Source organism: Protobothrops mucrosquamatus, unplaced genomic scaffold (genome assembly GCF_001527695.2).
Source record: "Protobothrops mucrosquamatus isolate PMUCROS unplaced genomic scaffold, P.Mucros_1.0 scaffold233, whole genome shotgun sequence".
NCBI lineage: Eukaryota > Metazoa > Chordata > Lepidosauria > Squamata > Viperidae > Protobothrops > Protobothrops mucrosquamatus.
In genome coordinates this window covers 290,800-315,997 of record NW_015386584.1, presented here as the reverse complement: position 1 = coordinate 315,997, position 25,198 = coordinate 290,800, and the positions used below count along the sequence as shown (strand labels likewise).

Sequence of the window (25,198 nt, the reverse complement as noted above, 5' to 3'; positions counted from 1 at the left end):
AATGTTTAGTAACTATTATACTATGCTATTTTTTCTTAGTTGCATTTTTCCACTTATTTTTTAATAGCAATAGCACTTAGACATATACCACTTCATAGTGCTTTACAGCCCAATCTAAGCAGTTTACAGAGTCAGCATATTGCCCCCAACACTCTGGATCCTCATTTAACCGACCTCAGAAGGATGGAAGGCTGAGTCAACCTTGGCCTTTTGACCAATAATAACCTGAATGCAGTGATTATTAACACAGGTTTGATTGCCATGTATATAAATGCACAATATTTTAGAACCAACACTACTCATACATAGTACATTTTCTTTGAGTTTGTTCTTAGGAAAGTTCAATGTGGATGAGGCATACTAAAGCTTCTTTTCCAGAGTGTTAAGTGCTAAAGGGTTATAGAGATTATTCCTGCAGCCCATGTTCTCATCTAGAGTCAGTTGTATACAGTTTGATGGGAAAACATTTGAATTTATTCTAAATTTGGGTTTCCCCTTCTGCTGATTTCTCCTTAACACCCAGAAGAAACGGCTTCAGCTGAGATGTCTGCATATTTTTTAGTACTGCAAGCAGCTAATTTGGAAAGAAAAAAGAAATCAAGGCAGGGATTAGGGAGTCACAGATTCTGGTGAATTCCACTGTTATTTCTCATTAAAAGTACTTCAGCTTTCCTTTTTCTTCCAGTTCCTACTTAAAATCACATGATGGTGGCAGTGGAGATGATGAAAGCAACAAAAATAATGATAATGTACTGTTTTAACAATCACTTTTTAAAGAATGAGATTTTAGAGCAGCATTATTATATTCAAACACAAATACAGGAAGTTCAAAATAAATCAGAATAAATTCAAAGTGATCAAATTAATAAAAGCAGAGATATAAGAAATGTAAAAGAGATGAATCTTAAAAGATTCTTAAAAAATAGAAGTTCATCTTAAAAAATAAGTAGCATTTGTGTTAGAAATGGTGCATGGTCACGCGCAAGAAATGTCAGGACAAGCTGAGTAGGTGTAGAGAAGTAGTAGGTGGGATACCTATAGATACAAATCATCAAGTCAAAAGAAAGATGGAAGGTGAAATTGTGGGACCCCTCATCAAATCACAAATAAGGCAAAATGTGCATAGATTTCTACAAAGTGTTTTTAATGTCAGCATTAAGTACAAAATAGGGAATCTTGTAATAGGAATTTATTAATCAGTTCTTTAAGATGACTTGAATATCTTTGATTGAACTGAATATCTACACCATTGTTTTGCAGCTTAGCTGAGCTGCCATTTATAAAATAAACCACTAACATTCCCCTCCTTTTTCTCTTAATTATCTATGTCAACATTCCTTCTGTTCCCAACTTCCTTACAGTCTCCTTACAGGAACTTCTCAAAAATAAGATATTGGAAGAACAATTACATGCCACTCCAGGGAAAAGGGGGAAAAATGGCAGCCAGTTTAGAAAACCATTCTGGATATATATAGAGGTTTTTATTTAAGTTTAAAAAATTAAATTTTATATAATAAAGTTATGATTTCAAAAAAATAAGGAAAAGATAATACAAATATGCATTTAAAGAGTGCAAAAACAAGGTAAGGATGAAAAAAGAACCAATATACTGTAAGTAATAAAATATGGGGTTGATAACCAAGAAATCTGAAATCACCTACAGATCTAAAATATCAGGTGGCTAATTTATTCAAATACACCATTAACAACTTAGAGTATTGGAAGGTATTTTATATACAATTTCTAGTCACAATACATCCTTATTGTATATTTGTATATTTGGTTAGCACAATTGAAATCAACAAAAGGAAAAAGAGAACCCATAAGTAATAAACACTATATTGAAAGAATACTATTAAGTAATGTGCAGATATCAAATTCAAGTACAAAGTCTATGTATAGAGTTGTATTTCAGAAATGGTTTCTAAATAGCGCGCAAGCAACAGAAGCGGCCCGAAGCACACAAGCAGCGGAAGCGGCCCGAAGCGCCATGCGGCGTCCTGCTGGGAGGAGCGGCAATGGTGCAATGTGCCACATGGCATGCGACTGCAGAAGTCAAGCAGCGGCGTGACAGGTGTCGGGGCATGGGAGGCCTGGCTGTGGTGGTCCTACCGGTAAGGTAAGCGGGAGCGGAGCATGTGGGGCAGCTTCACCCTCCCTACCCCTGCCCTACCTTGATTTTTAGGGGTGCGCCTCACCCCAAAACTAGGGCTTAGTTTTGGAGTAGGGCTTATATTAGGCCCACCCCCAAAAATCAAGCTAGGGCTTACTATCGGGCTGGGTCTAACTTTCGGGGAAACATGGTAGTTGATTCCTCAGCTATCCAGCAGATTAGATTAACGATCTGCAAGGATACTTCCAATCCTTCCGTTCTGTGATTCTATGACCTTTTGGGAGAACTTGCAGAGATTATTTAAGCTCCATATAAAGATGGCAGGGAGGAAAAGTTGAAGGAAAACAACTGCTTAAACATTATTGATGAGAAAGATACAGTTTGCATGATGCAAGATACATTGTTAGTGACCTTTTCTCTACCCTTTGTAGACCCAACAACTAGACTAGGGAGGCATAGAATAAATTCTATATACAATTATTCTGTTGTAGAACAAAGAATAACAGAAGCAAGTGCTAAGAGTAGGATACATTTCCAGGATTGAAGCAAAACACTTTCCTCCCATACTTGATAGGTCTTTTACCACCCCTGTGTGTATTGTTGAGATGCCACACCAGAGGAGAGGCTTGGGCTCATAATGAAAAAAAAAACCATTCAGAAAACTTTCATTCATCATAGAATTTTGGCACCTGGAGAAAACAATTATGCTAAGTCATATGTCAGGAGATATGAGTGGGGAAGGGACTAAAAGATAGTATCAGAAATATATCCCGTGTGTTGCTTTTCTTAAATATAACGGAACAAAGGCATTTTCAACTGTATGTACAACTGAAAGACTGTGGCCTTTAATGTGAAGCATAAATATAAGCATTTTTGCTAACCACGAAATGAAAACCAAATGGGTTTAGGGCTTTTTTGGCCATGTGGGCTGATCTTTATATATAAATTGTTGCCCACGGCGTATAATCAAGCATATACAATGCTGAGAAACTTTCATTAATACCAGAAGGAAATAAATTACATACGGGGCATTTTCAGTGATGACACACTTCTTTTTCCTGTTCTGCTTTCATGCAACTCATTCATAAAATCTGCAACTCTCTCAGTTTCTTTCCCTTCCATTGATGAAACTGAGATTTATCAACACTAATTATTCTGAGTTGCTGAGTATATAGTAACTTGCAGTACTATAGGTTAAAGAAAAGAAAAACCACAAACCAACAAGAAAAATAAGACAAGTTCTATAAGACAAGTTCTCATTAACACATGTTCATGAACAACCCGTGTAATGTTCTCCAATAATTCAGTTATAGGACGTATTTACATTATTATTATTATTACATTATTTGATCATCAAATGCCTAAAGAAATTCTATTACAACTATGCATGCCTTCACATATCCAAGAGCAACATCCGGACATTTTGTTTATATGTAAGGAATGTTCTTTTAGAACTTTTGTTTTGGAAAATTACCAAAACATGAAGACTATGAAGAGACAATTCTCTTTTTCACCAAGGGTTTCCTGTATGTTTTATGCATTTAATTATCCCTAGAGAACCCACAACTGAAATAAACATAATTGGAACCTTGGAGACAATGGTGAAAGAAAGCAGGGGGAAAATAGTAGACTTTTTCAACAGAAATATATTTTGTCTACTTCTGCTTCTTATCAAAATGTTCATCATTATCTATAAATTTTTTTAAAAACAGGCTTCCTGTTGCTTTCTAATTCTGTGGTCCATACCCTGCAAATTATAGGATATTCTTTTATGCAATCAATCATACATAAAGTTCTACAGCATCCTCAACTGACTGCTATTCAGCATCTGTTTAAACACCTTACCAACGCAAAATCCATTACCTTTTAAGGCAGAATATTCCACTGGGAATAGTTCTTGCCTTTAGAAAATTGTTCCTGAGTTGAAATCTGCCCTCCTATAATATAAATGCATTGTTTCTTATTCTATCTCCTGGATCATCTTTGAATAATACTGACCCATCACAGACATACTTTATCATGAGAAAGACTGTTGCTTTAACTATTTTGATTTTTGTTGTCATAGCAATATTCTTATCCTTCATGATCTTTACCATTGCCTTTCTCCCTAGAATTCATCACTTTACTTCTCCAATCTTTTGCCCATTCTTCACTATTCTTGAGCCTAAGAAGAATAAACTATCTACTATCTTATTTTTTTTTGCTGTCCTAGTGAGTGTAGTTGACCTTACTAGTTGGCCTTTACTGTAAGGTCATCAAACATGCAAACTGACATTACTTTTCTCTTCCTAATATTTAATCAAGATTATCCATTTTTTCTTTCACAATGAGCTTTCTTAAGAATTTCTTACTTTAACAAAATGATGTAATTTGCATATCTCAAATTGTAAGCATTTGGGCTTCTATTAGTAATTGTTGGATTGATCTAGTTGTTGGATTTCTTTTTACATCCAGCTCCAAATAACATTGGTATTAATAGTTGATATCATGCTGCATTGTCTCTAGGGGATTAGACTGTTTGGAGAAAGAAAGAAAAATCCTTTCTGATCCAAATATTATTTATACAGGACAGTGTAATTCTGAGCAGAATTAATGGGCTTTGTCCTGTTCTTTTGCCTCAAACAACACAAAATCTTAATGAAAGGAAACAGACACAGTTGTTTTAAGCATTTCCAAAGGATTCTGCAGGAAAGAATGGAAGGTTCTGTATAAAAGCTACATGTGTCATTGAGATGTTCTGATATTTCTTTCATTTGCCTGCTGTGTGCAAAGTGGGAAATTATGCCTATTGCCAAAGGTCTTCCATATCACGGCAACAGCAATCCAAAAGTTTTAAATATTTTGGCAGCAAAACTCATCGTTCCTCCAAATGTACTTGATTTTCTTAAACAAGCTGCGTAGAGTAGGAAAAACCCAAAAGCAAGCAGACAAGATTATTAAGCTCTGTTTACACAGGGCTTTATTATTACAGAGATGTAATAATAATAGGCAACTTTAATAAGAACACTATAGTGTATTGACCAATAAGCAAGGTATCATTTAATGATTCCTGTTGCAGATGTTCTGGCATCATGAGCCTTTAAGAATGTCTTTATGCCAGGGATCCCCAACCCCCAGTCTGTGGCCTGGTACTGGGCCGTGGCCCATTGAAAACTGGGCTGTGCAAGTGGCGGGTGAGTGTGCGAAACCATCTCCTCTCCCCCCCACCACCACTGTTGCCGGTCCACAGAGCTGGAAAGGTTGGGGACCACTGCTCTGTGCTACTTTTTTTGCCAGGAATATAGACCAGAATATTTGATGCCACTTACAACTAAAGTCCTAAGAATAGCTCTGTTGGAACAGGCCACACACATAACATCCCTACATTTCCTCATTTTATCTAGCTTCTCTCAGAGCTGGGTTTTGTTTTGTTTTTGCAATTAGTTCAACGGCAAGGTTGTGTAGACAGCAGAGTGGAGTGGTTGGTTCCAGAATATTTCTTTAGAGGAGGGAAAAAAAGACAAGCAGACATATGTTTTGAGACATATGAATTTTCTTCCATGCTGACTTCTTTATGAATAATGTATTTTCATTTCTGGATTGTCTTTTTATTGAATTAATACAGTGGTTCAGAAGTACTGGCTTTCTTTTCACAGTCTTCTTATAGCTTTTCTTACAACATTGGTCAAATTTTGTGGAACATCCTCCCATTTAATTTGTTATTTGAAAGGACAGGCTAGGATGCTCAGGGTTAGATTTAGGAATAGATAATGAGTCAGAGAAATGCCCAGGGTGCTAGTCTCAAAAGAATATTTATTATAATACTTAACCTATCTAGTCAACTATTCAGTAAACCACTAAACAAATAGCAAACTCAGTTTATTTTCATAGATAAAGCTAGTAGGAGCATGAAATCTTATTCCCATATTCCAAAAGTGGGCTTCCTGCCCTCCAATATCTGTTAAAGCAACTAGACACTTGCTTGTGCTTTAAAGCATAATTTACTGATGCCTTCTTCTGAAGCATCTGTAAGCAATTTTGTCAATTATTGTTTGTAAATGTGTTGCACAATGGGATGAGCTCTCATTACTTGCCCCAGCTCCTGCCAACCTTCGAAAGTATGCAAATGCTAGTAGATAAATAGGTACCACTTTGTGGGAAGCTAACAGCACTCAGTATACAGCCACATGACCACAGAAGTGTTTTTGAACAATGCTGGCTCCCTCAACTAAGAAACAGAGATGAACACCGCCCCTAGCTTTGGATATGACTGGACAGGGAAAACCTTTACCTTTTAATTGGGTATTTTAAGACTTCTGGGTTTTCTGGTACCCAGGCTTCACAAAACAGAAATTAAGTTAGTATTGCTGGGCTTTTATATATTTTACATATCGTAATAGATATAACTGGCATATCTATTTTTTGTGGACCCAAGCTTTGCAGAGAATGTCAATAAATCTGTGCTCGTTCTTTCTGCCTGCAAGCTGGACAATTGTTGGATTGCTAAATGCACTGTCCTTTGAGCTTTCCCAGATCATACATGCACAACCCCCCCACCCCCCCATACACAGTAGAACTGTCCTTGAAAAACATTGGGAAGTTTAATTGGTGCAGAATGTGATGGCACAAATAGTAAAAGGCGCTGGTTACCTGGTGCACGTGATACCAATACGCTGTGACCTGCAATGGCTTCCAATATGCTTCTGGGTACAATTCAAGATGTTGGGAACCATCTTTAAAAGTCCCATTATGACATCCAATGGCTCTGAGCTGGAGTACTTATGGGACCTCTCTCCCCCATTTTTTCTTCCCATCCTATCTGATCATATCAGATTCTTGTTCTCCTGTGGCATTTGCCCAGAATAGAGGGAGATGTTGCTCAGAAGAAATAACAACCACAAGATCTAATGAATATCATTGCATAAAAATATTTTGACCCAGGTTCGTTACACACAATATGGATTTAGAGGTCAAAGGAATGTACATATAAGCTGCATCATATTTGAATCTTATCCAGTCAATTTTGCTTCTGTTTCTCTTTGGAGTATATTTTTCTATTTTAACTGAAATGTTCCAGTTAACAATAGATCACGCTCTTCGCATTTGCATAATTGTTTTGTTTGCACACAGATATCAAACCTATATTTGTTCAGCAGTATGTTTCACTTTTTCAGTCTTTCAAAGATGTTCTTGTTTACCTTTCTAATATTACCTTTCCACAAAACTGTGTACAGTTAATTTTTGTTCCTAAACTACAACTAGTGCTTAAAGACAAGAGGCAGCCACTCATTTCACTTGCTTGCTGTTCAGGCTTCATCCACAAACCGATTTTTTTATTGCCCTACCAAAATCTTTTTCTCAAAATCCAAGTCTTCCCCCATGCCTTGGGTTAAGTGCTGAGAATTCCTTTATAGGAATATTGTATGGTTGAGTAGGTATTGGTTTTATTGTTTCCAGATGTTTTCTATTTTTGCCTTATTGTTGTTAATTTGTTTTTAATATTGTATTCCACTCAAGAATCTCTGTGGAGCAGGGCAGCCTTACAAATGGATTAAATGAATTGTACCTCTTCACCAGTCAGGTGCTTCTGTGTGAGGAATGGGGGATGTCAGCAGTGTGAAAAGGATGTGTATAATCAAGAGACCAAAGCCCCAGCCCTTAGGGCAGTTGCCCAGTCATGCTCATCATTTGATACCATTGACCCCTTTCTGTGGATGCTCTTGTCCCCAAAAATGTTTTCTGGTTTTCTGCAACGTCACCCAGGGCTTCACCTGCTGCACTTCATTTCATTTCTACTCGACTGGATACTCTGCCCACTGGAAAGAATATCCCCTCTCATCACTGATCTCTACCTTTCACTGTCAGTTTTTGGAGCGGCTTTGGAAGATGGGAGATTCTAGGAGTTGAAGGACACACATCTGAAGGGCACCCATGTTAGGTGGGGATGCAACATGCTGAAATACGCTTGGCTGGATTGTGTTGGCTTAATTCAGTAAACCATATTTCACTTCACCTTGAGTTTCCGTGCAAGCGCATTTTCCACCAGGCATGAAGAATAGTTTTGGGTAGGACAAGTTCTTTCGAATCTTAAAGCCTTTTGAATTCTAAGAATTCAATAGTTCTTTCAATGCAAAAAAGAATGTAGAAGCCTTTCATCTGAGGAAGACTGCATTACAATTTATTTATCAGCCACGAAATCGTTATGCTGTCCGTCCGTTGCCCTCTTCCTAGTCCAGGAGTCTTCGAACTTGGCCCTTTTATGACTTGTGGACTTCAACTCCCAGAATTCCTCAGCCAAGCATGCTGCCTCAGGAATTCTGGCAGTTGAAGTCCACAAGTCACAAAAGAGCCAAGTTTGAAGACCCCTGGACTAGTCCTTCTCAAGGGAATTCCGTTAAAAACGACCGCTTCCAGGATTCCCTCCGTTAAACTAACCCAGGGGTAGTCAACCTTGGCTCTTTTATGACTCGTGGACTTCAACTCCCAGAATTCCTGAGCCAGCACAGCTGGCTCAGGAATTCTGGGAGTTGAAGTCCACGAGTCATAAAAGAGCCAAGGTTGCCTACCCCTGAACTAACCGATCCAGCAGCCTAAGGAAAGAACTCTTCTCGCTGCGCAGGCGCACCTTTGAAGCCGGACTCCGCCTTTTGCATGATTTGGACGAAGCGGCTTTCCTTATTCCGCTGACGTCGACTCTTTGAATCGCCGCGACTCCGGCTGGCTGATATGGCTGCTCAGAAGATCAACGAAGCCTTGGAGCACATCGCTAAAGCAGAGAAATAGTGAGCGGAGCTGCAGGAACGGGCGGGCGGGAGGCAGAGCGGAAAGGCGCCCCCTCCCCCCCCCTTGCGGCTGGGCAGGACGATGAGAGGCTCTTCCGCCTCTCTTTGGCCACGCCCATGTCCAGGGGGCTCCCAAAGGGGGTCCCCGAGGCGGCTGGTTTGACAGAAGGCTTTGCTGGACCAAAATCTACAGCCTGGGAAGGGGAGGGGGAGGGGGAGAGGGAGGGGTGGCATCACGAGATGGGTTGGTAGACTGGGTGGGTCCGCCTGTTAAAGATGCACGAGGGCAGGCTGGTGTTTGTTTGGCGTTTCATGTCAAGGTCCACTTTCCATTTTAGAAAAGAAGCAAATGGCTTCGTATTTGGAACCTCTGATCCTATTTATAGACAGGTTTAAATCCTCGACTTAAGACCGCAATTGAGCCCAGCATTTATGTTGTGAAGCGAGAAGTGTGTAAAGTGAATTTGGCCCCATTTTTAGGACGTTTCTTGCACATGTGGCAAGAAAAGTCGTAAAAATGGGGCCAAATTCACTTTACACACTTCTCACTTCACAACATAAATGTTGGGCTCAATTGCGGTCTTAAGTCGAGGATTTAAGCCCTTGCTAAATTAGTAAGACCGTTGTTAAGTGAATCTGGCTTTTCCGTTGACTTTGCTTGTCAGAAGGTCACAAAAGGTGATCACGTGACCCCCGGGACACGGCAACCGTCGTAATTAGGAACCAGTTGTCAAGCATCTGAACGTAAATCGCATGACCATGGGGATGCTGCAATGATCATTAAGTATGAAAAAATGGTAATGGGTTCATTTTTTTTTAGTGCTGTTGTAACTTCAAATGGTCAAATGAACTGTTGTAAGTGGAGGACTACCAGGAGTACAAAACCGTATAGGTTTTACATTTATTAAGCAGACTGCTAAATGGTCCCACTGTTTTTCCTGGGCTGATTATCTCTTCACTTTGAAGCTTTGTAATTGATTGATTTTGATTATGTTCTTTCCAATTGGGGTTGATTCTTAGGGACTATCTGAATGGATTTTAGCCACGGTGGTCTGCCCCTAGCCTGATCCTTCAGGTCTTCCAACAACAACATGGAATTCACAATTCCATGGCCACTGAAATTGAATTCATCCACCTTGCTGCTGGTCATCCTCATCTTTTTTCTTTCTCCTTTTGCAGCATCAGGGCCTTCTGCAGAGAGCTTGGTCTTTGCATAATGTGTCAAAAATCTTCTGTAATTGAGCACAGTATCATTTATGTCATATTACAGCTGCCTATTCCTCCTTTTCTTCAAAGATATCTGCTGCCTGAAATAATATTATTGGTGCTTCATTTGGTCCTGGCCTTCCTTGGTTGAGATCCTTTAAATTATGACAGACAGGGATAGGGGTTGAAATGAGAAGCAGATGCTGTACCACATCTGAGCACAGTGATAAAATATGGGCTCCGAAACACAGCATGTGTAATTAGACTCGACTATTTTTTTTATAGCTTTGACCATCCAAAAGATGAACCTGATATTGGGATCAGGTTTCTGCTATAATGAACTGAAATTAGTGGTATGGGAGATGGCATGAAAAGCTGACTCCTTCATCCCCTGCTTCATTGTGAACAATATTAATGGCTTCACATTTTGATTTTCAGCTTGAAAACTGGATTATTAAAATGGAGACCAGACTATGACAGTGCAGCTACAGAATATTCCAAGGCAGGTATGTCTTGTAAAATAAGGGGGTTGTTTTTAAATCTTAATTTCTTCTGCAGAATAATGGTTAATTCAGCTTTGGGAACAGGACTTGATGTCCAGAATAACTTCACATTTCAAAAGCAAATCTTACATTGAATTTAATTAAATTTGGAAATAATTTCCCAAATTATAACTCCCTCTGTAGGCTTGTACCTCATCCAAAATTTGGGTTTCTCTTAACATGAAGTATCCCTTTTCTTGGATATAAAACTAATTCCTAATCTCATTTTATGATTATACTGTACTGATGATTTCTCGTGTGTGTGTGTGTGTGTGTGTGTGTGTGTGTGTGTGTGTGTGTGTGTGTGTAATGGATCTTAACAATTATTTTTTCTTTTCTAAAAATGTTTAGTAAAAAAGGTAAAAAATAAACGTATTTCATAGTAATTGTGGTATATGCAATAACAATGGTTTTCCCAAACCCATTTTATGAATGTAATTTATTGCTGAACCCTAATTCAAGTATTTATCATACTTATTCCACCCCATGGGCTGTGGATAAAAATAGTATGTTTTGATTTAGTAACAAATTGCATTAATTTTATCCTGTATAGTTGGATTGCATTTACGAATACTTCATGTATTTTTTTTAAATAGTTGCAGTGTGTTGCCCTTTGTGTTTTTACAAAGTTTTATCTAGCTATGTTATTATCTAGTGACTAAAGATCTGCATGTTGTCTAGTCTCCTGCTTGCAACAGGTATATGTCCTGTTGTATTTTGAATAACCCATTTCTTTTTTTATCTGGAATTAATCCTTATTGTATTCAATAGCACATACTGGGATTATATTGAGAAGATCACATATACTTTGATTTTAAGCTTACAGGAAGTTTGTGAAAAGAGATAGGAGAAAACTGTTAGATTGGTTGGCTCCCCTAAGAAACTGTAGACCAGGAGTCACCAGCTCATTTGGAAGCCTGTAGGAACTCAAAAAATGGCTTTTATTAATAGATGTAGCTGTTAAAAATACATATTAGTAAAAAGCTCCAAAGGCCCTAATTGACCATTATATTTTTTTTAGAGTAAGTAAGTGAACTTTAACTTTATTTCTTTATTTACAGCGCAGGGCTATAGGAATCTGTACATTTCATTTTCTGTACACAGTTTTGTGGAAAGGTAATATTAGAAAGGGATAGAAGATTAACTGTACACAGTTTTGTGGAAAGGTAATATTAGAAAGGGATAGAAGATTACTCTTCTAAATAAAGATAATGCTTAACGTTAAGGTTTTACTTTGAATACCTAAAAGTGCATTCAGTATGGGCAGCAGCAGGACAAGCATGCATAGAAGTCCCAACTTTGGCAAAATGCTGGATAAAAACAGTTTGAAATCAATAAATTATGTCTTTTAAAAAATTGCTAATGTTATTTCCAAAAAGCAATAATGTTCTTTTTTATTATCTTTTTGCAGCTGTTGCTTTTAAAAATGCCAAACAATTTGAACAAGCAAAAGAAGCATATTTTAAAGAAGCTCTATCCCATGAAAATAATAAAGCGTATCTTTTCAACATTTCTTGTTTCTGCCTTAAGTAATTGGAAATCATGTTGGGTTTATATTAATTTATGCCTATTCCAAACATATAATTGTATTTTGTTATATTTAAAGGTGTTTTAACAGAAAATTAATAGACTATTCCCTGCAATAGGAAAATGTTATTGTACCTATGTATGTCCAGGTCCAATTTAATTATGTAATTAAATAACAAACTCTTAGTTATAGGATATGCCTGTTAATCAACTTTGTAATGTTTCCACACCTCCCAGAGACCCATTAATGTATATTCATTGAGATTTTTATTTATATGGAAAAATAGTTTTGAGTAACAAACTAGCATTAGAACAGCAAATACATTTTTTTAATACCAAATCTGTGAGGAAGATTTTAGAGAATTCCTTCATTGGCCTCATTGCTTAGCCACTCATGCAAGAGCTGCTTAAAATGACTATTCCTAGGAGGGATTGCAGAGTGTTTTAAGAAGTTCCTACATGTTTTAAAAATCTTGCCTAGTAGTGATAAGAAATGTCCCCTTTCCCCTGCAGTCTTTCTACTTCCAAATATGATCTGGAATGTTGAGAAGTCTTCAAGAGTAAATCGGAGGAACTTGGGATATTATGGAGAAAAGGGGAAAAAGAGAAAAATATGTTGCAATGTGAAGTCCTCTTGTGCAATTTTGGATATGACCAAACTTTGAAATCTCTGAGGTTAGGAAACCATAGTCATAGTATTGAAACTAAAGTACTTAAGGAAAAAAAAATGTTGATTCTGAAGCAGGCATGAGGGCTTACTGATACATTTTATGTTTTATCAGGTTTCTTTTCATCAGACTTCTGTTGTAAAGAGAATGTTTAATTGATGTATGATTATGAATTTTTGAAACTCCTAAACAGTTGAATTTATCCAGAAAGATTTTATATACACATATATATTTATCCTTGACTTGAAATAACATAAATCCAGCTTGTTCCATGCTGCAAAGTACGTATGAATATTTGTCAAATTTCATAATATATGTGAAATACAATTGATATTGACAAGAGTTGATGGTTTATACTGTCTTTTTAAAGGTGCTGATTTTCTTTTATTATTCCCTATTGACTAAATTAGGAGTGAAATTTAGAAAATGAGTCTACTTTTGATGTATATTACCATTTTTTCTTGATTGAGAAACCAGTTTTATCAGCCAAGGCAGAAACCTCAGATCTCCTTTTGCAGAGGTTAATTGTTTTTATTTTTTTTAAAAAAAACATTTACATATCTACCCATCTTCTACCAAACTCTAGGTGGCTCCAAATCAGCAGTTAAAACAATATCAATAATAAAACAACATAGTACATAAGTATATTGAAACTGTTCTACACTAACATGAGATATTTACTTAATTTGTTCAGTTATACTTTTAATTTCTCTTTTCAGGGCTTATGAACAAGCAGGGATGATGTTAAAGGTATGACAGGTTTTTTTTTATGAAGACCTTTAGTTAAAACTAAATATTAGAATGACCTGTGCAATATTCAGTTTGCAGTTTATAAACCTGTTTGGGGATCCATGATTCATAGTTCTTACAAACTAATTCGTAGACTTACGAACTTATCTTTTGAATTGAATTCTATTTAAATTTGCATTTTCTTTATAGAATTGTTAACTCACATTTTTCTGTGATGTATCCTGTGTTGTCTGATTAAATATTTGGGATCCTTCCTTCCTTCCTTCCTTCCTTCCTTCCTTCCTTCCTTCCTTCCTTCCTTCCTTCCTTCCTTCCATCCATCCATCCATCCATCCATCCATCCATCCATCTAGTTGTCTTAGAAAATGAATTCATAACTTTAGCTTTGGCATGCATTGTAGATAATGTATTTTTGAAACAGTTATTGTTGTAAAATGATGGGAATTTTCTCAGAATAGTTCATTGCTAGAGCAAAAGAACAATTTTCTGCTTTTCTCACTCACACATTTATGCATCACTTGATATTTATGGCATTTGGAAAGACTTCAGAGATCAATCACAGATAAAATTTTCTTAGGCTTTCAAAGTATTTTTCAACCAAACTGCCATTGTACGGTGGACTATTTCCATCTATCAGAAAATGTTCACTGTTACTCAAGAGAGATTTAGCAAAATATATGATTTAAAATAAATAACATTTTATTAGACTAAAAGCAACTTATTTTATACACCCTGAGAAATCTGGCTCTTTTTCTTTCATTTTCAGGAGATGCAAAAACATCATGATGCAGTGGAACTGATTCAGAAAGCCAGCATGATGTACCTGGAGAATGGAACCCCTGACACAGCTGCCATTGCACTTGATCGGGCTGGGAAGTAAGTTTGAAATCTCAAGCTGTTAGTTTTTTATTTGGAAAAGAAGGCAGATTTCTCTAGTCCTTTGAGTAACTGAATAATAATATTGAATCTTTTATTTTAGGGTCATAGAAAACATAAATCCAGACAAAGCTATACAGCTATATCAGCAAACAGCTTCAGTATTTGAAGTAAGTCCTCTGAAAGTACAAAATAAAATACTTTTTAACTAAGAATGCAGAAAGTGATCATTCCACTGTTGCAAATTTAGCTATTTACCAAAAAAGTGAATATTAAGAGATAGAATGTTTTCAAAGCATGTACTGTATATGTTACTATTTTCTTGGCAATTACTGCTACAGATTAATGGACAAGCTGATGTGGTAGAGGCCATCTTTGTAGACTTTTCCTGCTTCCATTTGAAAATGTCATTTGCTTTGTGTATAGTGCAAGTTAGCTACGGGGAGGAATGGCGAAACTTAAACTGGCTAGGTCAATGAGACCAAATCTGGCCATAAGCTATCTTTCTGCACGTCATCAACAGATTTCTCAGTAGTTTTCTAAAAATGCAGTATCTCATGCAACACGGAGCAGCCTAAAGTAGGCCGCAGAGCGCTGTCAACAGAAAGAAAACACCGCCCGAAAATAAGCGGTGTGTCGCAGAGCCTGGGGAACATTGGGCCACTGGGGCAAACACTCCATTCCCCAAGGCTCGCATGCCTTGAGTGGCAATGGTGGCAGTAGGACTGAAAGGACTTGGCCTAGACTTCAGGTCCAGCTTCAGTGCTGCCACTGAGTACCGCTGTTCAGGGTGCCCTAGATGTTTGGGGGTGGGGGACATAGAGAATTGCTTCTTTTTCTGGGATGTGTGTGACATGCCAGTAAAGTCCTTGTCTGAATGTTTGACATGTTGAGTCTAAAAGGTTTGCCATCAGTGGTCCAGCTTTGTGATTTCTCTATTCTGACAAATGATGATATGTCTGAGATATTTTTAAAAGAAAGCATTTTGAGAAATCGAAAAGTAATTTAGCTACAGTATGTGGGATAGGGAAGTGTGTAGTGCCACATATTAACAGGATGTAATCATAGGTTGTATCGTCTAGTTCAGGGGTAGGCAACCTCGGCTCTTTTATGACTCATGGACTTCAACTCCCAGAATTCCTGAGTCAGCTATGCTGACTCAGGAATTCTGGGAGTTGAAGTCCATGAGTCATAAAAGAGCCGAGATTGCCTACCCCTGGTCTAGTTCATAAAATTGTATTTAATTAATAACCTGGTCAAGCTTTACTTAATTCAAGAGAAATGCATTTGGGAAATGGTATGTATTTCAGTCTGAGTTAGCTCCAATAATTCAGAAAACTTGCATTAAAATCAACCACTTAAACATTGCTTATGCCTATGCTTTTGTTTTTGTTTTTTTACTCAGAATGAAGAGCGTTTAAGGCAAGCGGTTGAAATGTATGGAAAGGCTTCAAGGCTTTTAGTCAGAGGTCGTAGGTGTGCATCTTAACAGTTCTGTTTTCAAATATCAGAAAAACAATTCTAGCTTATTTGACAAATTCATTGTGATAATACGGATATTACTGGGTTATGACATTACAAGTATCAGCTGTTCTGCTGTGTAACATAATTCATGTTTTAACTTATTTTTTTTAAATAGCTCAATTAGTGAATCTGGTTTTGAGAAGAAAACCTTTTGCTTTTGGTCCTTAATTGGGATTACCATGACTACAAAAATAATTTTTCTTCCTTAAAAGCTTATTGTTTATGTAAACACAGAGGCACTCTTAATATATCTTAACACAATATATCATCCTTGTGCATATAAATAAGGCCTTCATTTCTGCAGGAGTTTGTATTGATAGCTTTTTAACTGCAGTTTTAATACGGGCTCAGTTTTAATATGCTCACACGAGGATATTCTTATTTTTCCTCTTGAAATTGGACATTTATTTGGGAAATTGGCTAATTTTGACCTTCTGATTCCTGCATATTTAAATAACCCTTTCTTGCTCATTTTTGTTTTGCAGACTAGATGAGGCTGCACTATCTCTTCAAAAAGAAAAGAGTATTTATAAAGATATTGAAAACTATCCAACGTGTTACAAAGTATACAGCTACCCATTTCTTGTTTTTGCAAGGAAGCGGGGGGGGGGATTGTGCTTTATCTTTTGAATTATTTTAACTTGGGGGTTTCACTTCTAATTATACAGCATTATTTGGATTCTTTCCGTTGATTTTAAAAGAGTCGCATGGAGAAGGCCTTTATAAAATCTATATATTTGTGTATTTACTGTTATTTGATCACGGGGATGACTTTTCTCCCGCAGTGCTGAAAAGATACTAATGCTACTCTTAATATGATTTTGGCATTCTTCTATCATGATTAGGCTTCAGTTGCTATGAGATATTTTGGTTTCCTAGATCTTGTGGAAATTGTGTTGTCTGAGCTTTTGAGATTAGCTGTAATAATAAAAACAGAAAATCTGTGCAGATAATACACTAATACAAACTGATCTACAAATGTTTTGGTTACTATTAATATCAGTAAGGGCTTAGCTCACAATTTAATCTTTCCAGTTCTTTTGAGTCAGCAGCCTGAGGATAAAAAACAATATTCTGCCTATTTTCCTGATAGACAGTTTATTTAGTTTATGTCACTATGAAAACTACATGGGATCATTAATACCACATCGATTTACCAACCCCCATAAAATATGCATTTTTAAAACACAATGAGAAGAAAACTGGATTTCTCATTGTGATTACATGAAAAGTTAACATTTAATAATTCTGTTTTGGGCGATTCTTTTGACCTCTGATGTAATCTCAGTTGTGTGCCATATGAAAATAGTACTTTTAGTTGCATTCAATGAAAAATGTTTATTAAGTGCCTAAAATTCTACTGTGATTTCATTCACAAACCCTTTCTACAAACTGTTGTGATCAGTAAATGCAAAACCATTACCCTTCATTTGGAATAGTTTGAACAAAAACTGACAGAATGAGCTAGCAATCAAAACGAATCATATTTTTTACATTCTTCTGTAGTTTTCACATCCCAGATTTATTTTTCTAAAGGGGTGATTATCCTTAACCCTATAATGCCTCTCTACCAAGGCTAGTGTAATCTTTTAAAAAAATCTCTGTTCGTAGAAGAAAACTGCCCTTGTTTTGCTACTACACTATATCCCTTCCTTTCAATAGAAATTATTTTTTTGGTATAGTTTGGTTAAAGTGAGAAAAATACTGATTTTCTTTATAAATACTCATTTTTTAATTTTTTTTAGAAAACTATTGCCCAGGTCTTAGTACATCTACATAGAAATGACTATGTTGCTGCAGAAAAATGTGTCAGGGAGAGTTATAGGTGAGTTGCTTGATTGCTTGATTGAGTTTTAATTTGAATTGTGTTTGAGAGGGCATCTATTTACACACCTGCCATTTTATCTCATTATTAAGAATTGAGAATTCAGGCTTTCCCTATATACAGATAGTCCTCAACTTACAACCACAATTGAGCCCAAAATTTATGTTGACAAGTGAAAAATTTGTTAAGTGAGTTTTGGCCCATTTTACGACTTTTCTTGCCACATTTGTTAAATGAATCACTGCAGCTGTTAAATTAGTAACACAGTTGTTAAGTGAATCTGACTTCCCCATTGACTTTGCTTTTCAGAAAGTTGCAAAAGGTGATCACATGACCCCGGGACACTGCAACCGTCATAAATATGAGTCAGTTGTCAAGTGTGCGAATGTAAATCACATGACCCTGCGGATGTTGCAAAAGTCATAAGTGTGAAAAATGGCCATAACTCACTTTTTCAGTGATGTCACTTTGAATGGTCACTAAGTGAATTGTTGTAAATCGAGGACTACCTGTATTACCATTTAGGTATCTCTCTAATTTATTAACATTGTTTCCTGCCATAGAAATTAAACAATTTGTTTTTTTAAAATGTATTTCTTTGAAGTGCCTAGGAAGCCAGCTGGCAATTAAACTATCTAGATCAGTGATGGCGAACCTTTTAGAGACCGAGTGCCCAAAAACCGCCCCCTGCCCCTGCTCCGCCTCCCACCCTGTCTGCTCTACCCCCGCCCGCCCCCCGCTCCACCTACCCGCAGGGCCATGCACTGCCTCCATGGCCTGCTGCAGATTGCCCAGGCAGCCCTGCAGCGCCATGGCAGCCATGCCCTCCGACCGCACCCTGCAGCATCATCTGCACCCTATGGGGTGTGAGGATGGAGTCTTGTCCCTGCTGCCCGGCTATGTCCTTGGCTGCGCTGCTTCGTGCAGGCCGCGCCCGGGGGTGACTCTCCTCCAGGGGGGCTGCTGGTGAGGAGGGGACCGTGGCAGGAGGCGGGGCTGGGGCGACAGTGCGTGCCCACAGAGAGGGCTCCAAGTGCCACCTCTGGCACACGTGCCATAGGCTCGCCACCACTGATCTAGATTGTGTACGGTAATTATACCACAACAGTATCATAACAAACAGTATTGTACTTGTTGCATGGGATAATTAACCCAGTGATAAAATGCAGCAGAGAAAGTAAGATTGGTACTAAATGTAATTGGCATTTTATGCTAGAAGGCCTGCTGTGCACAGGGGCAGTACAGGTAATGAAGTACACCTTAAAGAAGGCATTCCACAGATCAACAGGCATTCTGATCCTCACCCAAAATATTCATTTAAGAAAATCTGTGCTTATTTGTATATGAGTTTTCTCATTTTTTTAAAAATAACCTCAAATGAATACCTAATTGCTTCAGCATACCAGGCTTCACAGAAAGCGAAGACTATGCAGCCCTGGAGCAGCTCCTAGAAGGGTACGATCAACAGGATCAGGACCAAGTATCAGATGTTTGCAATTTTCCACTCTTTAAGTATATGGACAATGATGTAAGTTGCTGCTTTTATTTACTGAACAGAGTACCTATTAAACAAGTGGCTTTTTATTGAAAAATGCAGATGATATAAATCAGTTGGACCACTGATGAACAATGTGTGTTATTGATAAATTAGTATAATATATCCAGCCTTTAAAATTGAATATTTCTAAGTTACTGCATTCTCTTTACACACTTTTGTGATATTATGATACCTAAATTAAAGTGCATTAGCACTTTAAATGAATGGTACAAATCATGTAAAAGAAACCATTTCTTCTGATGTCTTATTCTGGATTTAATAGTGTTTTTGGAGACATTTTCCTGTCTGAAAAATAATGATTGCTGTAATTTATTTGTTGCGAGACCAACCTTTCCTGAGCATATGTATAAGTATTTGATAGCTTTGCTTTCTTGGTTGCTTCATTTTATGTTTTTAGTAATAAATATTTTGTTTTCATATAGCAATGAGTTGCATATTAGCTTACAGTCTGTTTTCCTTAAGTTAGTTTATTTGTACAAGATGGTATTTGATAATTGGGTGTTTTACTATTAGAGTAAATTGGTATTCTCCAGCCATTTTCTTAAGAAAAAGTACTCTTCATAGGTCCTCACCATATTAGATAGAGCTTACTACAACACGGTTGTCTAGTGCTTTGATAAATAATTGTGATGTGCTTTTAAAATACAGGCATCTTATTATAATTATTTTTTTACTTTTGCCAGTATGCAAAACTTGGCCTTTCGCTTGGTGTCCCAGGAGGAGGTATAAAGAAGAAATCTCCAGTTACTCAACAAAGTGGACCAGCTATATCAGATTCTCGTGGAAATGAGGAAGATGATGAATATGCAGGTGGACTGTGCTAATTCTAACTCTGTTCTCAAATACTATGTTAGCTGTTTGCCCAATGAACAAATTCCAGGGGCAATTAAAATGGCATCATTGCAATCATGAAATTGGAAAGAAAGTAATATTGGCTTTGGGATATTTGTATACAAAGCATGACTATGCACCTTGAAGTATTTCTGGATTACAGTTAACCATAATTCTTTACAACGTGTTGGTTTTAATGCAGTACTTGAGTACAGTAAGCCCTTCAAAAAGGGAGAGAGATTGGAAGGAAATATTTATATTGGATTTTTCTCTCTAAAGTAAGTTGGGAATCTGTTTCATGGCTGAGTGTCAACAGTTTTGCTAGTCGTACTATTTCTGTTTTTGAATAGTACCATTAAATTATTTCAAAACACCTAAAATTGTGATAGATTTCCTTTTGCTTCTTCGAATATATTTAATGACATGTTTGCCTATATAATTTGAACAGGAATTCATAAGAGTTTCTTTGTCAGGAAAGCACAGGTTATTAGAGGCAGGAATTGTGATAACCATTGGGTTCTTTCTAAGTACAATTGTCATGGGTTAGAAAACTCAATGCTCCTAGTTGTTGAATCAGTAATGCACAATGCACAAATAATGTACTTTATGTACTCTGTAGACAAATCAAAAAAGAAATTTAGCTAAAAAAGATTATACAGTGTTCTATTTGAAATCGCAGTGAACTAGAATGACACATGACACATTTAACATTTATATGCTTTATTTCTTGAATATTCTTTGGTATTGGAGAGCTCGCATTTTCAGCCTTTATATTTCAGATTTTGCTGAAATAATTTAAAATAATTTGAATTTTCATAGACATTTGTACATTAGTTCCTGCTACCTTCCACTAAACTCAACAGTTCTTCTATTTAAGGGAATTTAGGCAAATACCAACTAGATTGTGGATAGCTGTAATAACTGTTCACAATAATATATTACCCGACAAAGGAGAAATAACAGTCAAATGCGCCTCTGTGTTTATTCAGAAAAGCTGTAGGCTTTTGATTTCCTGAATCCAGGAATCAGAGAGTTTTCAAAAAAATTGAGCATAAGAATGTTGAATCTAGAGCTAAATTAAAAACTGTTATATTGAAATTTCAACATAGAACATGGAATGGCTGTCAATGGAAATAAAATTTTAATTCTAGATTTAATTATGTTTTCCAAGATAGGAATTTGTGACAGTGGATTTATTTAATACTTTCACTGTCTAGCTTTGAATATTTAACGTACTTTTCTATATTATAGCAGAATAAAAAGTAATGGATTTTCTGTTTCCCTTGTATAATGCAAATTATCTTTGCTTTCCAAATAATTAGTACCTTGTTTTCCAAAATATACACACTTCTTTTGAATTGGATCAAAAATGTAGCAGGGAGGACAGTTTTGGAAGTAATTGCCAGCTTTTAGTGAACAACATTGCAACAATTGGTTTGCATGAGTATGCTAAAATGTAATCCAATGTTACATAAAAGAAACTATTCAGAGTGACTTGTTTGTATATCCAGATGCTGTATAAAATGATTTTTTGCCATGTGAATCTTGTACTTAATCGTGCCCATCTTATCTGTAAATGCAATAGAGTATGAAAAATGTCATAATTGCCCTGCTGCTCTAGCCTAAGAAACTCTGTAGTTCACCCGTACAAAATAAAAGTGGTAAACTCTAACGGTTGATTTGTGAACTTTATTGCTTCTACATGATGACCCTTATTGTAATAAACTGTCAATCTTCAGAAAATGAGGACAGGGGTTCCTTAATTACATAGCTACTTACCAGTATCTCATTGCACTTTAATTGTACATAGAAGTGCAACTCAGAATAATGGAAGACAATAATTTCAGGCTGATGATTACAGTAATTGTAGACCATTTGAAGTGGTCTCTGGTTTGTGACAGTGCCATATGTGACAATGTTTAATAGCTAAAAAGGACAGTATCTTTGGCAGAAGAAAGTAGTGCATCTCTCATTTGACATTTGTCCCGCAATAACTATTGCCACAAGATGGTGCTGTGACTACTGTTCAGCCCAATTTTAGCCACTAAAAAGTAGTCTTGGTATTTTTGGAATTTTCATACCTTCAGGAGGTGGTATATGTATTTATATCTAACATAGCAAATAGATTGTGGTAAGACTAGCAACATATGCCCAGCAGAGTGGCTTTCTGCTGGTATCGACAGCAAAAGTTACAAGCTCCTTGTGATATGAAAAAAAAACCCACTAAATTATGGTAAATGAGTAGCAGAAAATGAGACACACCTCCCTTGTGAAGAGTTAAGAGTAATCTGATTGTTGTTAAGTGAAGTCAGTCATGAGCCATTAAAATACAATTACACTGTTCAATCATATTGATTGTTGCTATGACTTAATAGCAATCATGTTCTGGGAATTTCACTTAACTGTATAATTCAGTAGTTTTCAAGGAACAGAAATAAGCAACACAATCACCTGATATGTCAACATTTTACAAATAATGTTTTATTCATTTGATCAATATATTAACTGCTTCAGTCAACAAAGCAACTGTAAGTGAACTATAAGGAACAGAAAGTAAAAGGAAAAAACACAGCACAGTAATTTAAAGCAGCAGGGATGCCAGACAGGAGATATTGCTGTATAAAGAGTTGCCAAGAATCAAATTGCCTCTACAGCTCTTCCAGAGACAGGAAGTCAGACCTGTATGGACTACATAAACAATGCATAAGCATAAAGTAATACCAACGGAAGACTATCATCAACTGTAAAAACAAACGCTAACCTTGTAAATGTTACAAAAGACATCAAGTGTTCCTGCCCATACGGATTCCTAACACCAATCTGAATTTCATCTTTGTTCCAATAAGCACCAGAGCAATTAAAATCATAACATAAATCCCAAATTACGACAGAGCATGAGATGGTTCCCTAATGGTACATTTCACCTAACTTTTCACTACAGACCTTAAGAAAGCCAAACCCTAATTCTAACGCCGTCATACCAATAAAATATATACATGAGTATTTAACCTAAACCATTATCTCAAATTCAAACTACTGTAAATCATAAAACTTCTCCCTAATGCTAACTTTCGCATTAAAATTTCATAACGAAACTTGAGAAATCTCAAATATTTATTTCTATATTTTCTCAAAAAATAAGGGACACTACTCATTAGCTCACCTCTCAGTCAAACTATAACATAAACTTCTGACTAATACTAAATAGAAATATTTATATTAATCTTTAGCACAGTAGTCAATCCTGTTATAATTCCCAAAGAAATGTTGACAATAAAAACCTGCCCTATTAGTAACAAATTTTACCACCAAAACAGACTTTTGGGAAAGTAACACAGACTGAAGATGGCTCTGTAAAAGCAGACCCAACAGCTAAGCAGAAAAAAGAGATGGTGAATGGTCTGGCTCCCTGGACTAGATACCAAGTTTGCTCCACACAGCTCCCCATAAAAGAGTTCATAAAATAAAAACTTTGAATGGGTTTTGGAGCTCTGGGAGCCAAAAGGAAAATCATCTCCCCTAAGCCATCATTCAGCCCTTCAACTGACACTGGGTTTGCCTTTTTTTCTTAACCGCTTTAGAAAATTGCTTGTCACTGATCTTTTTTATGTTAAGAACCTTCAGAAGAGCAAGTTTTTTTTATGCTGGGACAGTTTCCTTTTATCCTTGATTAAAGACGACATATGTAAGTTTAAGAATTAAAAAGAAAAATTCACTGTTGGAAAACAGCAAGAAGGTTTGGAATACGGGTGTCAAACTCGATAGCGTCATGTGACGTATCATGACATATCACAATGTTTTTTTGCCTTTGTGGAGCTGGGGTAGGCATGGCCTGCGTGTGACGCATCCAGCCCATGGGCTGCCAGTTTGACATCCCTGTCTAGAAAGTTGCTTTGGAATAGTTAAGGGGTTTCCTGTGGGTTGTTTAAATTTTTAGGAGTTCTAGCATCCTGTGGTCATATGATTGCAATCTGGTGCTTGGCAATCCATTTACATTTATAACTGGTTGTAGTGCCCCACAATCCCTGGTGGCTTTCCCAGAAAGCCAGTAGGAAAGGTTGCAAGTTGCTGACATGATTGTCTACCCTCCCACCCACTCTCTTCCAGCCCCTCTACATTCATGCCGTATTGGCCACTCATATATTCTTGTTCACCATCCCTTAGCTGCGAGATTATGGATCACTTATATATTTGAGTGGTTTCAACTTGAAATTCTGCTGACAATGAGGTACTCTTTTCCTCTTCTGGGTTTGACGTGCAGCTAATCGATTGTCAACCTTGGTCACTTTCTGAAGATTGTTTCTTTTTTTTCATGTTGATGGTTTTGTTGGTTTTTCAATTTAACGAATGCTCAATTTAAATTCATTAGCTATGTGCTTTCCCAAAAAATGTTTTTCCTTGATTGAATAATACTCAATATTAATTGCAAATGGCAACACGTGAATAGTTGTTTTATTGGTGCCTGGAGGTTTCTACGGATCTTCCAAATAATTTATAGCAGTGTCTAAATCAAATAAAATAATCTGGAATCAATAGCAAATTATTACAAAGATAAACAACTACTTATGTTGAAACCAGTGGAGCTCCTAATAGTTACAACTGAATGCAACTTGATTTGTTGCCGGGACTGATAAAAACTTTGGTCTGTGCCCCCAGGTTCACTTGCAAGGGTAAGTTAGAATTTGACACTGATGAGTTAGCTACATGAAAGTTTCCACCCCCAAATCCAGTGCACCTGCTTTGGGTTATAAATAGAGCTAATTTATCCTCAGGATGTTTGGAAAGCAGAACAAAAGTCAATTGTTTTTATTGGTTCCTTGCGTCTCAGGTGCTATTTCACTTTTCCGACTTTATCCCATAAAGCCTTGATTTTGGCTGGTAGATAAATTTTATAAGGCTGTGAAACTCTCAACCAATATTGTATGAATCTCAGTCTAATCATGCTTGCTACTGATCTGGCACTGAGAATATGTAATTGGCATTCGAGAAAGAAACCTAAACTTCCCAGATATGAGGA

General features: G+C 36.8%; 1 protein-coding gene across 1 annotated transcript; it reads left to right on the top strand.

The window, feature by feature from the left end:
* The first annotated feature begins 8,770 nt into the window (after positions 1–8,770).
* NAPG (NSF attachment protein gamma) lies at positions 8,771–21,852 on the top strand. Its single transcript, XM_015814257.1, has 12 exons — positions 8,771–8,874; positions 10,519–10,586; positions 12,034–12,118; positions 13,081–13,098; positions 13,537–13,567; positions 14,334–14,443; positions 14,547–14,613; positions 15,849–15,919; positions 16,453–16,531; positions 17,713–17,792; positions 19,191–19,320; positions 20,034–21,852. The coding sequence occupies exons 1-12, from the start codon at positions 8,819–8,821 to the stop codon at positions 20,172–20,174; spliced, it is 936 nt and encodes a 311-aa protein (XP_015669743.1). The 5' UTR covers positions 8,771–8,818; the 3' UTR covers positions 20,175–21,852.
* The last annotated feature ends 3,346 nt before the right edge of the window (positions 21,853–25,198 follow it).

Coding starts and splice junctions, on each gene's coding strand:
- NAPG (XM_015814257.1), top strand. CDS start 8,819: ATGGCTGCTCAGAAGATCAACGAAGCCTTGGAGCACATCGCTAAAGCA. Junction 8,875..10,518: donor ATCGCTAAAGCAGAGAAATA/GTGAGCGGAGCT, acceptor TTTGATTTTCAG/CTTGAAAACTGGATTATTAA. Junction 13,568..14,333: donor AAGCAGGGATGATGTTAAAG/GTATGACAGGTT, acceptor TTTCATTTTCAG/GAGATGCAAAAACATCATGA.